Source organism: Echinops telfairi, unplaced genomic scaffold (genome assembly GCF_000313985.2).
Source record: "Echinops telfairi isolate 266 unplaced genomic scaffold, ASM31398v2 ScPeMD7_31;HRSCAF=116, whole genome shotgun sequence".
Classification (NCBI taxonomy): domain Eukaryota; kingdom Metazoa; phylum Chordata; class Mammalia; order Afrosoricida; family Tenrecidae; genus Echinops; species Echinops telfairi.
The window spans coordinates 38,733,614-38,746,449 of NW_022103928.1; the positions used below are offsets into that span (position 1 = coordinate 38,733,614).

At 38.5% G+C, this 12,836-nt stretch overlaps 1 protein-coding gene across 1 annotated transcript in view; it reads right to left on the reverse strand.

Annotated features, from left to right (window-relative positions):
* UBE3C (ubiquitin protein ligase E3C) overlaps positions 1-12,836 on the reverse strand; it is a 144,251-nt gene that overhangs the window by 95,165 nt on the left and 36,250 nt on the right. The window contains exons 3-6 of the mRNA XM_004702334.3: positions 8,810-8,884; positions 8,233-8,379; positions 5,863-5,978; positions 1,637-1,794 (exon numbers count right to left, since the gene is read on the reverse strand). Of these exons, the coding sequence (XP_004702391.2) occupies positions 1,637-1,794; positions 5,863-5,978; positions 8,233-8,379; positions 8,810-8,884 (496 nt within the window). The remainder of the gene's footprint in view (positions 1-1,636; positions 1,795-5,862; positions 5,979-8,232; positions 8,380-8,809; positions 8,885-12,836) is intronic.

Below are 12,836 nucleotides of genomic sequence, written 5' to 3' on the forward strand. Positions count from 1 at the left end.
AAGACCACCAGCCACTCAGAGGTAGTAAGGTGAGGTTGTCTACTACAGTAAAAATTCAGAGTCGGAAACCCCTAGGGGCAGTTCCAATCTTTCTGAAAGGGTCACTACGAGTTGGAATTGACTCAATGGCAGTAAGTATGGTTTTCTGGCTTCCTTGTAGTCTGAGTTTCCATTTCACCCAAGTTAACACCTGTCAATAGTTTCTAGCCCATTGTTTTATTTTCCAACTCCAACTACTTTTTAAGAATTTCCAATATCATATTCATTTAATTCTAATAGTTTCAGCAGGTATCTATACCCTCATTCAAATAACCCAAGATAAAATTACTTCGCTATATATTATGGTGATGTGAAATTTCTTAATATGGTTCTATCCTTAATCCCTTTTTGAAGGGAGATCTCTGTCACGCTGACAGAGGTAAACTCCATATCAAACTCACTGCCACTGAATCAAAGAACCCTAAGGGCCCTACAGGGCAGGACAGGACTGCCCTGTGGGCTTCCAAGGCTGTAACTCTTCAAGGGAGTACACAGCGCCCTTTCCCCATGGAGTGGCTGCGGTTACACACTACTGACCACAACCACCACGTAGGTTGTTTCCATCTTTTAACTATTGTGAAAAAATACTGCAATGAATATGAGTATGCATGTCTCTATTGGTGTAATGAGTCTTATTTCTCTAGGGTATAAAACCATTAGTAAGATTGCTAAATCATATGGTAGCGATGATCTTTTTAAGGAAGCCATACTTTTTTTTTTACACACAGCAGTTATGCCAATTTATAATCATAACAGCAGCACGAGTTCCAATCACCCCAAACTCTCACCAACACTGCTGTTTTCTGTTCTGGTTTCATTGCTACCATTAGATATGTAGGTTAAAGAGCACATTCCATTTAAGAGAACCCTGAAGTATCTGCCTCTCAATCTCTCACAATACTAGAGAGAAAAAAATGATTAATTTTTAAATTCAATTTTGTTTTGATTAATTCATTACAAAAGATGTTTAGACTACATTTACTTCAGTCTTTCTCTAAAACCATGTCAGTGAGTTAATAAGAAAGTGTATCTAAACTAAAAATCCTATTCTCCTATACTAAACTAATGTGACCGCTTTTAACTTAAAAATTTAGTAAGAGACACTTTGTAAAAAGAAAGGTTCTCCACACTGATTTAATTCGTGTATTTGATATCTTTTTAACAGAATACTTATTTAATACAAACTCAAGAAAACCCGAAGCAATGGGCTATGCTCCTGCGCAATCTGGAAGGGCTGATTGCTTCATTGCAGGTACAAACATGTGTCTGAAGTACCTGAAGCACGTTCTGAAAGCACATAGGTATATTTTTCATTTGTGGGTAAAAGAAAAATTAAGAGATTAAGTAAGTTTTCAGATGTTTAGAGTGGGGGAAGTCAAGGATAAAATATAGACTCTATGACTCTATACAGGTGCTCCCTTCAATAGTGCGTACCGCTGTTACACATGGCATCGTCTAAAGTCTAGCATAATTGTTAACGCCATGTGAAATTTGCAACTTCCGGGGAAAGCTTTTAGCGAAAGCTTCAAAAACTCCTGGTCTATGCTTTCTTCACTAACTAATGCCAACGCACGGTTCTGAAATAATCTATACTTACCATTTTGAATCATGTAATGTAAAATTTGTTCAATTATTGACACTACATAGCTAGCATCTTGTAAAACAGGCAAGTAAGTATTCTCAGAGGAAAATGTCTCAAGCATTCTCATGGGAAGGGCAACATTCAAACTGTCATCATTACACTTTTGTAGTAACCTGTGAAAGGGGAAAGGAAAAAAAAGTATTCACACTTGTACCGACTGACAAATGTTACCAAAAAGTTATCTCAAGTTATTCTCTGAACGATGGCAAGTTATAATACAATACTATCTCTGAAAGCAGGTGGCACTTGGAGATTGGGAGAAGTTGGCACCACCTCCTTCGGAGGTGCCATCTTGACTTTCCCAGTCTGCAGTACCCTCTATGCTTGACTAAAACATTCCTTCTTACTACGAGGAGAATTATAATAAAAAGTTGTATAGAAAAAGAAAAGGTTTCATTGTCACACAATAGTCTTTTTTTTAAAAAAAGATTTAATTTTCTTACAATCGGTGTTATAGACATAAAAACATGCATTAATCTACATTCATTTAAAGTAGGCAATACTTGAGTTTTGACAGATTAAAGCACAATCAGTATGCAGAAATAGCTATCTTATATCTGTCACCACCAAGTTTCCTTTGACCCCTCCTGTCGATTGCTCAGAGAAGCACTGTTGGGGAAGTGCTGGGCTGCTAATGCCAAGGACTGGGGTTCCAACTCACAAGCTGCTCTGCCTGCGAAAGATAACACTCTCTGTCCTAAGCCACAGTCGCAGACGCCCTACACAGGACACCTGTGAGTTGGAATCAACTCGATAGCAATGGTTTTAGTTTTGGGTTAGTCGAGTCCCCATTCTAAAACCCCTAACCACTTCTTTCCACTACAGATGAGGCTGTGCTTTCTAATATTTCATTAAAAATCCTATAGTATTCCCTAGATTTCTTCACTCAGCATCACTCGTAGACTCACTTATGTACCTTCTGTCAATCATCTGATCTTTTTATTGGGGAGTAGAACTGTGTACTTCAAGTATAGCCACCCGTCAGTGCTATGTTGCAAACAGCTTTTGGCAGAACTGCCATGCTAGGAAGAACTCAGATGAAAGGTCTGGCTATCTACTTCTAGAAAAGAGCCTCTGGATCAGCCCTGTCCAATCCCTAATCCACCAAGAGGATGGCACAGAAGCAGGCAGCATTTGGTCTCATTGTGCACACACAGTGGCATCAGCCAGGGAGGCAGGGCAGCTCAGTGGCAATGGAGACCCCTTTTAACTCAAAAAATTTGCAAAGTGGGCAAGCATCACCAGAAACACCTCAGATACATCACGTTTGATTTTAAACTAATTTTTAATCACTGTGAATTCAGAAACCTTTTATTGTTGCCAAAATTTTTTTGCTACCTCCACATAAATTAATTCTACCTCGTAGGGCATCACAATTCAGTTTAAGAAGCTTTGGGGTGTCAATGGCTAAAACAATCAGCTGCCAACTGAAAGGTAGTTAAATCAACCCAGAAGTGCCTGGAAGGAAAGCTTGTCAATTGATTTCAAAAAATCAGCCATTCAAAACTATGGAAAACCGTTTTCTATTCTTGCCATAAATGGGGTCCACATGAGTCGAAATCAACTTGGCAGCCATGGAGATTTTAGTATCCCATTAAACAGAAATATCACATTTTGATCATACATTCACACTGATGGACATTTGTATCATTTCCAGTTTTTTGCTGTTACTAATAAAGCTGCTTTAGCCATACAAGAACAGGTTTCTGAGCACACCCGTGTATCATTTCTTTTGGATGAATATCTAGGAAAAGAATTGTTGGGTCATGTACCACCCAATCCACTGTCACTGAGCCTGTTCTGATGAAGTCACTATATAATATTTAACTTTATGAGAGACGAATGGGCTGTGCCAGGAACACAAGATAATCTCGATGCTCTGTACTCTTAACACTTGATATTGTCAGTGTTCAAACTGCTACCCATTCTCATGAGTACACAGCTTTATCTCGTTGTGGGCTTAATTTGTATTTTCCTGGTTATTAATGACGTTGAGTATCTTTTCAAGTGTCTGGTGGTCATTCCGATCGAAGTCTACTTTCCTATAATGCCTTCTCAAAGATTTTATCCAATTGGCTCCTTTGCCGATTGGATAAATCATTCTCCCACTATATAAGACCAAGGCTGTAAGCCCGTTATCAAAAAGAATTTTAGTACATAGCTTGGTTTGATTTGGGGGTCTTCTTACTCACAAAACCAATAATTGGTTTGACAACAAAAATCCCTGACTAAAATTCATCATTCACCAACTTCTCTTTCACCTGGAATCGAAAGTCCTTTGGAACTAAGGCTTAGTACATTTTAATCCCAAGTCAATCTACCAACCAACAAAAACCCAAACCCACTGCCATCAAGTAGATGCCAACTACTCTAGCATTCTGAAGGGCAGCATTCTGAAGTGCTTCCTAGGAGTTGCTAAGGCTGAAAATCTTTACAGAAGCAGACAGCCTTGTCTTTCTCCCCTGCAGGAGCCACTGCAGTTAGCTACTGACATGGCAGCTAGCTGCCCCAGGCTTATCACTGGTGTGTTTTTGTTTGTTTGTTTGTTTAAGGGGGCACACCCCTGACAAAATTCAATCACGCATACTCATCAATCTTGATTATGCAGTGAGATCCAATTTTTGACTATACAATGGGGCCAATAAGACGTTGAGTCCAGAAGCTGAACTGGAGAGAGAACATCCGTACAGAAGAGGACTGCTCAAAACTTGGGAAAGTATCCTGTGGCAGGAACCCTCCCCCACCGCATCCTGTCTGTCTCTTTGTATACTGTCTGGCTATAGTAAAGGGGTAACTGCAAGTATAAATACTCTCCAGGAATTCTGTGAATTAATGAACCCACAGGGGCAATGAGAACCAGTAAGGAACGGCCTCAATGACTACCTGGCAGTCCAAAGGGCAGAGTCTTCACTTGTGTGCTTTGACTTGGATTGGGGGGCTAAGATCGGAAAAGTGGGGGAGGGAGAAGCCACTCTAAAAAGCAGAGTTCTTCTGAGACCACGTGTGGGAGGCTAGTGGCGGTGAAAAAGTATGCCGCTTGGGCAGCGGATGGTGAGGACTGATCCACTTCCAAGTGGGAACTGGATTCATGGAAATTGGATTCAAGCTTTTCCATAGTTAACAATGAAGAGTGGGGTTAGCAGCAAAGGTAGGGTTTTGCTTTAACTACCCCTTGCTCATTAGTGCAGGTAGGACAGACAACAGGTGGCCTGCAAACCCCAAACTATTTACTGCTTTACAGAGTACGCTTGCTAATTCCGACTGCAGAGAATAAATCAGTGTTATGGAGTGTTTTTCAAAATGAAAGCTTCCAGGGAATAACAGAATTAGAGTTCATGCTCTTCATGGTTCTTGTTCTACTATCTTTGGCTCATTAAAGTATTTTGGAAAGATCAGTTAAAAACAAGAAAAGTGAGTTGGTTATTTTTAGTATCTCAACTGTGGTTGATTTCCTCAATAAATTTTAAGACACGTGCAGCTTCCATGAAATTATATTAAAGATTCCGAAACATTTGAAAATGCCACCACAGATGCAGATATAAGCAACTGAAACCAAAATCAAAAGCCATAAAAAGATATTACCTTAGTTTCTCATGCAGATAATAACCCAAAATAAAAATAACCATCAAGTTGATTACAAGTTGTTACGACCTTATTCATTTCTGAGACTATAAATCTTTCTGGGAGTAGAAAGTCTCCTCTTTCTCTCGTGGAGTGGCTGGTGTCTTTGAACTGCTGTACTCGCAGTTAGTAATCCAACATGTAACTCACTACACCACAGGGCTTCATGCAGAGCTCACTATATTAACATCATAGTCCTGACTTACTCTTAATGTTTATACATACGTTAGACCACATGATAAACCACATACTCTAAAGAAGTGATTTTCAAATTGCACTTCAGAAGAAATCCTTAGAGAACAGAAATCATCATCAGGTGTCCAATCAGGATATCTAACATTTCACAAAGTAATTCTAGGGTATTCTTGAAATATCATTTGGAAGCTATATATATTAATTTCTTTGTCATGCAGATCAGAATCCAGAAGTGAAAATTGTATAATGCAGTCTCAAACACAACTATGGAAAACCACAATCTCAGAAAATGAAAATCACAAAGTATTCCTCTAGCCATTCAGAGATCACTGTTACAAAATGTTCCTGACAAGGCTAGAATTTACCTGCAACATAGGCTCATCAACCGCTTTATTTGAAATAAACACGTAAGTCTCTCAGACCCATCCAATTGCTTGACAAACAGAGAACTGTATTTAATTAAATTCTGGTACATCCATATCTGAAACAGAAAAACGCACCATATAAAACTTTCAAGCCATAAAAATGTAAGTTTATTAACGTTCATAATTTTCTTTGAGGACTCATATCTACTTTATCAAATCTGGTAGGGAGTAAGTTTTCTAGGTCAGGTTTTACTTAGTATATGCCTAATGCTTTAGATTTCTCATACTAACATAACACAGGTTACATGCAGAAACACTGCGACCAGAGCTCCAGCCCGTACATGAATGGGTTTATTTCAAACAAATCGCGTTCAAGCATGTCTCTGTGATCAGCGAATAGCTACAAACAAAAACCAAAGCTCACTGCCATCGAGGCAACTCTGACTCACAGCAGCGCCCACAGGACAGGGCAGAATGGACCCTATGAATTCCCACGGCTCTAACTTGGTTTTCCTCCTGAAAATTTTTCATTCATGGCTCTCTAATTCTACCCATGCCCTTACTTTTCCACAAACAAATACTAATTCTGGCCCAGCAGGCAATCACATGGTTCTCTTCTTCCCAATCTAAGGTCAGGTGAGTTACCAGATTGGTCAGAATTCCTCATCCTCCTTGTTTGTGATTCATCAATGATTTGAACAAACGTTACATTAAATTTCTGTTGCTTGCATCTAAGAGTTCCTGACTATATATTATGCATGTAGGTGACATAATAATTTGAAAACCCAATACCTAGCAAGATAGCTCATCCATTTTCTCCACTACATTCTCATGAAACAGCATGTTATTTTATATTTTCATTTCACAGATCCCATTTAGAATTGGCTGAAATGAAAAAAAGCTTCTTAAATGTGGCTAGTTGTAAATTTGACACATAAACCTTTCTGCGCCTGTTATCTTTACCTCAACAATAAAATGACGTTCTTGTACTATTAAAATATTATTGTAAAACAAAGGGTTTTGCATTAACAAATTAGAGTATGTCATGAAGTGGTAGTAAGTCTGTGGCCCACTCTGAATAATAATAATTAGTTATTCTTTTCCTTAAAATGTTTTGAGCTACATTATGCATATTTCCAGAGGAACCAGTATGACACAAATACTTTCTGCATTGCCCGACATATAATTCATCTTAAAATATAGAGTATGTTCTACCAAATCAGAATAAAGCATATGTAAATACAAGCAATCCCACTCACACTGTGGTTCTATGCCCCATTCTAGAGTGGTCTGGTGCGAGGCAGTTCTAAGTTGAACCTTTAAAATTTTTATTACCCCCTCTTTTTGAAGTTTCACTATTGCAGTTTATTATCGATATATTTATAAATCTGATATCTGTCTTTAGTAATTGAAAACAGGAGCCCTGGTGGCTAGTGAGCTACACATTTGGCTGCTAACCTCAAGGTCAGCAGTTCAAAGCCACCAGCTGCTCCCTGGGAGAAAGATGCCTGAGACTTCCTACTCCTGTAAAGAGTTAGTCCCGGAAACCAGAGGCAGTTCTGCTCTGTGCTATAGGGTCACTAGGAGTCAAAATCAACTCAATGGCAGTGAGTCTGGGTTTAGTTGGTTTATCATAGATAAATCTTATCAAGCACTCCAAACCAAGACCAAACTCACCACTGTCAAAAGTTGATTCCAAACAAAACCAAACCAAACCAAAAAGAAGTTGATTCCAACTCGTTGTGGCCCTGGAACAGAGTAGAAGTGGCCCATCCTTCTTCCACAGACAACTGGTGGCTTAAACCGCTGGCCTTGAGGCTAGCAATCCAACGAGTAACCCACTGGCCACGAGGGCTCCTTTACATCTAAGATACCATCAGCAAATTACATGCTGCAACACTGTATGCAGTACTTATTATTAATGGTAAAATCTAACAAAACAACAGATGGTCAGGAGTACAGTTTATTGGGACACAAATGCACGGAAAGTCAGGGTCTTCCTGTATTAACAGCTAAAGGGGGATTACAGGAACTACAAGAATAAGGTTCTAACTATATTAACTAGATAAGCATCAAGTTGTTTGTGAAATAAATAGGAATTCAAAGTTGTTATATTAGAACACTTATCAGTACTTTTTAAACATTTAGAAATCTTCCATAATAAAATCAAGAAACAAATCCTATGATCTTATTCCCACAAGAACGATCAATTACAGCTGGCTAAGGAAAAATTCACAAAGCTACTAGACATGTTAGAGGGATTATTTGACTCTTTCTCAGACACTAACAATTTCCACTTTTGTTAAATAACACAAGTGTGTTAGACACATCTATGAGATAGGATTAAGTGAAAATGTAGTTAACACTCACCAAACGTTTTGAGTCTTCATTTTGTTTGTAAAAAAACAGAAGCTGCCTTACCAAAAGGGTAAGGTTGGGACCATTAGCAATGGTAAAAGTGCTACCAGACTGTGACAAATTAGCACAACGATCAAATGCACCTCTTTGGATAGAATACTGAAAACAAAACAAAATAAAAATGTAAGTTTATTAAATTGGTCTACAATGATAATTCTCTAGTTATACGCTTCCACCGCTAGTCATAGTTTTCAGAGACTAATCCCTCAGAGGAGGCCAGTTTAAAAGTTGGGGGTAAATATTTTATAGGCATGTTGAATATTGACAGCTAAGATAGTTACGGTGGAGTTATCAGTACATTTTAAAAAATAAACGAATGGCTCTTAACCAACACAAAAAATTTTCCACTGCTACCTTCTAATATGATCATCAAGTATGGGTGGCACATGCCTGTAATTTATCAAGTAAAAATTATCTAAAATTTTACCTAATTATAAATGCTTCAATAACTAATAAAATTAATGAATGAAAAGTACTACTATTAACATTAACTTTCTCTCAACAGATACACAAGGATACAAAAACTCACTTGCTGTTTTCTGTCTCTATAGCCTCTAATAAATGACTGGATAATTATTGCATTTTTCAATCTTCGCCTTTCTTCCTGAGTAACAGAGGGAAAGGGCAAAAAAATCAGTGTCAGAGTCAGTAAAAGAAAAAACATATTATGAGTAAAATCTTTAAAAAATAAAGAAAAGTCTATATTGAAACATAATCCATACCATACAATTTACTCTTAACATATGTGAGTCAGTGATTTCAATGTATGCTTAAAGCTGTACAATGACGACACTATGATTTTAGAGTACCTTGTCAGCCCATAAAGAAACCTCATACTCAATCACAGTCACTCCCCATTTTCTCTTGTGTCCAGTTCCTGGCAACAATGGATCTCCTTTGGATTTACCTGTTCTAGACATGTGATATAAACAGAATCATAGTTTGTGTGGTCGGTTGTGTGTCTGACTTATTTCACTTAACATAATGCTTTCAAGGATCATCCACTCATCAGTACTTCATTCCTTTACAGCTGAATAATATTCCATCGTACAGAAAAGATCATAAAATGCTCATCCATTTATAAGTGGATGCACACTGCAGTTATACTCACCTCTTTGCTATTATAATAATGCTACTATGACTATCCATGTGTACATTTTGGTGCAGACACTATGGGCCTCTACCTAGGAATGGAATTGCTGGATCACACACCCCTGTGGTTACACATTTTGGGCTGCTAACCAAAAGATCAGCAGTGTGAGGACAAGCCTGGACAGACATATAATCTCAGAAACCCACAGGGGCAACACTGCTCCATCCTACAGGGCTCACTATCAGTCAGGATTGACTCAAGTGCAATGGGATAATTATATGTTTAATATTTTAAGGAGCTGCCAAATTGTTTTCCAAAGTGGCTACCCAAAACAATACCTAATACAAGACTTGAAAAGAGTATGAGGTGTAAACATAAGAACAATATATAAAGGATCTACATATAACCTCCTCCCTGGGGATGGACAACAGAAAAGTGGGTGAAGGGAGACGTTGGACAGTGTAAGATATGACAAAATAATAATTTTTAAATTATCAAGGGTTCATGGGGGGTAGGGGAGTGGGGAGGGAGGGGGGAAAATGAGAAGCTGATACCAAGGGCTCAAGCAGAAAGAAAATGTTTTGAGGATGATGATGGCAACAAATGTACAAATGTGCTTGACACAATGGATGTATATATGGTAATGAGAGTTGTACGAGCCCCCAATAAAATGATTAAAAAAAGGAAGAAGAGCAATATAAACAGAAAATAACTACTTCAAAGGCTACTTTCTTCTTTCAAGGAAATAAAAACTTTTCAATATTCACTGACTTGAGACTATCTTTAACATTTTCAGTGACCTAATAAACAATTTATTGTTCTTCATTATCATAACTATTGCAGCTACCGCTGAATTAAAAGTCTACTGTATGCCATCCTTGGAGCCCTGGTGGTACAGCGATTATATGCTGGGCTGCGATCCACATGGTCACCACATGGTCAGCAGCTCGAAACCAGCATCAGCTCCGTGGGAGAAAGCACTGGTTTTCTACCCCTATAAACAGCGACCGTCTCGGAAGCCCACTTCCGAGTCGCTGTGAGTCAGCACAGACGCTGGGGGCAGTGAGTGAGTGTGGGAATGATACGCCATCCTTCGGAGGCACAGTGGTTGTAGGGATTACAAATCGGGCTGTATCTACAGGGTCTGCCTACTACCGGAGAGAATTATCGTCTCAGAAACCGACAGTAGCAGCTCTACACTGTCATTTATGAGTTAGTCTCTACGAGTGGACATCGACTCTAAACATCCTTATTGGAGGCACTTCATGGTACTCTCACAAAAATGTCCGTCTTTCTCCTTTTTTCTTCTTCCAGGGAAGTATTTTAGTTCCCCCATACAGAGACACATTATACAATGTTAATCATGAAAAACAATACAAAATGTCCTCAATTTAACAAGAAAAAATGTAACTAATATATATGGCATTATGAATCTGACACTGGACAGAAAAAATTTATGGATTTTACAAATCAATTATACCACTAAAATTGTCCTCTTTTTTCTTCATCTTCCCTAGATGGACACCTGAGCTTCAACAAGAAAAGTCACCACCGTGGCTGACTGAAAACCAGCACAAATGTTCTGCCCACCAGTGCAAGCTCATTGAAATCATCATGCAGCTTCTTGAGTAGTTTGGGGTTGACATGTTTTACATCATCTATGAATGATATCTACCAGGCTTGAAATGTACATAAAAATTCACTCACACAATCATGGGATTTGAGGCTTCCATCAGAACATTCAAGTGTACTCTGGGTTTAAAATAGTTATAATAAGAGAAGCCCTGAGCTTTAAGTTTTAGAATATATTGGTTACTACAATGATCATTGTACCTAATTAAAAGTTTATATAGCTTCACGGATTTTTAATTACTTAATTTTATCCATTCGGTTGTATACAAGGAGGCACTAACACCTCCAGGCTTTCGGCTGGAACCTAACGATCTGGATCTTAGGAGTAATGCTGACTTAGAAAGAAAACAATGCTCAGCTACAAATCAACTCAATTCTGTATTATTTAAATGTGATTTATCCCAGCTCCCACTCCCTACCAGAGAAGATCTTCTGGATTTGTCATTCACAATGTCTATCACTCAAGCAAAAATAATCAGTCATATAAGTCAAAAACTGAAAAGAGGACAAAGAGGCAATGAAATCAGACCCACAGGAGATCTGGATACTGGAGTTTAAACACTCTCATTATAACATAAAATTAATATGTTCGAGAAACTAAAAGGTACAACTATGGAGAAAATATAAAAAAATACGAGAAAATTCTAAAACTGAAAAACATAAAAATAAAATTAAGAAGACAGTGGGTGTATTTAACATCAAAATTACTAAAGAAATAATTTATACTTTCAAAGTTAGACCAGAAGGAAATATCCAGACAGAAGCCCAGATATTCAAAATGATAGATGGATATATGCTCACTGCCCCTCGAGTCAATTCCGACTCATAACAGCCCTACAGGACGGAGTAGAAGTGTCCCTGGGGGTTCTGGGACCTTAAATGCACAGGAGTACTCAACCTCATCTTTCTCTCTCACCGTGGTGGGCTCACCCTGCTGATCTATGATTGATTACCAGATCACCGTGCAACACAGTACACCACCAGGGTTCCTACCCTGTACAAGACACTATGAGACTGGTAATTCTTGTCAATGGGGACTATCCTGTACAATGGATAGTCTCCAGTGACAAAAATTTATCTGGAACATACATACTATCAATGGTTCAAAGTTTGGGGAACCATGTTTGAGTCTTTACATGTTTTTTCCTTTTACCAAGAAAGCCCTTCCTTCAGTTTGTCACAAGGCAGCTTTTTTCTCATCTTTTAGGAGTTAACTTTCTGAGTCCTTTTCCTAGCTACCATGTCTAACGAAGGCCTTCTCAGTTACTATCACACTGCTCTGTTGCTTCCATAAGCAGAGCAACTAACCGCAAGTTGGATTCTCATCTTCTACCACTAAGAAGGAACCTTGTTTGTCTTATTATCTGCCAAACCAGGACAGTGCCTATCACATAATATGCTTCCAACAAATGTATAAATTCTAAAACAAAACAAAAAAATCTCCACCTAGAGCAGGGTTCCTCAAACTTTTTAAACAGGAGGCCAGTTCACTGTCCCTCAGACCCGTTGGAGGGCCGCACTATAGTTAAAAAAAAAAAAACTATGAACAAATTCTTATGCACCCTGCACATATCTTATTTTGAAGTGAAAAAACAAATGGGGCCTGAAGATAATCAAGACCTGAATATAAACAAGCAGCCATCTAACTGAGAGACAACAAAACCCCAAGGAAGAAGCACATCAGCCTGTCCCTACTGGATCGCTGAGGACAAAGGGGGTGTATTAGCAAAAGTGGTGAAGAAAGTTGATGGTACCCGGCTATCAAATGATATAGCATCTGGGGTCTTAAAGGCTTGAAGACAAACAGGCGGCCATCTAGCTAGGAAACAAC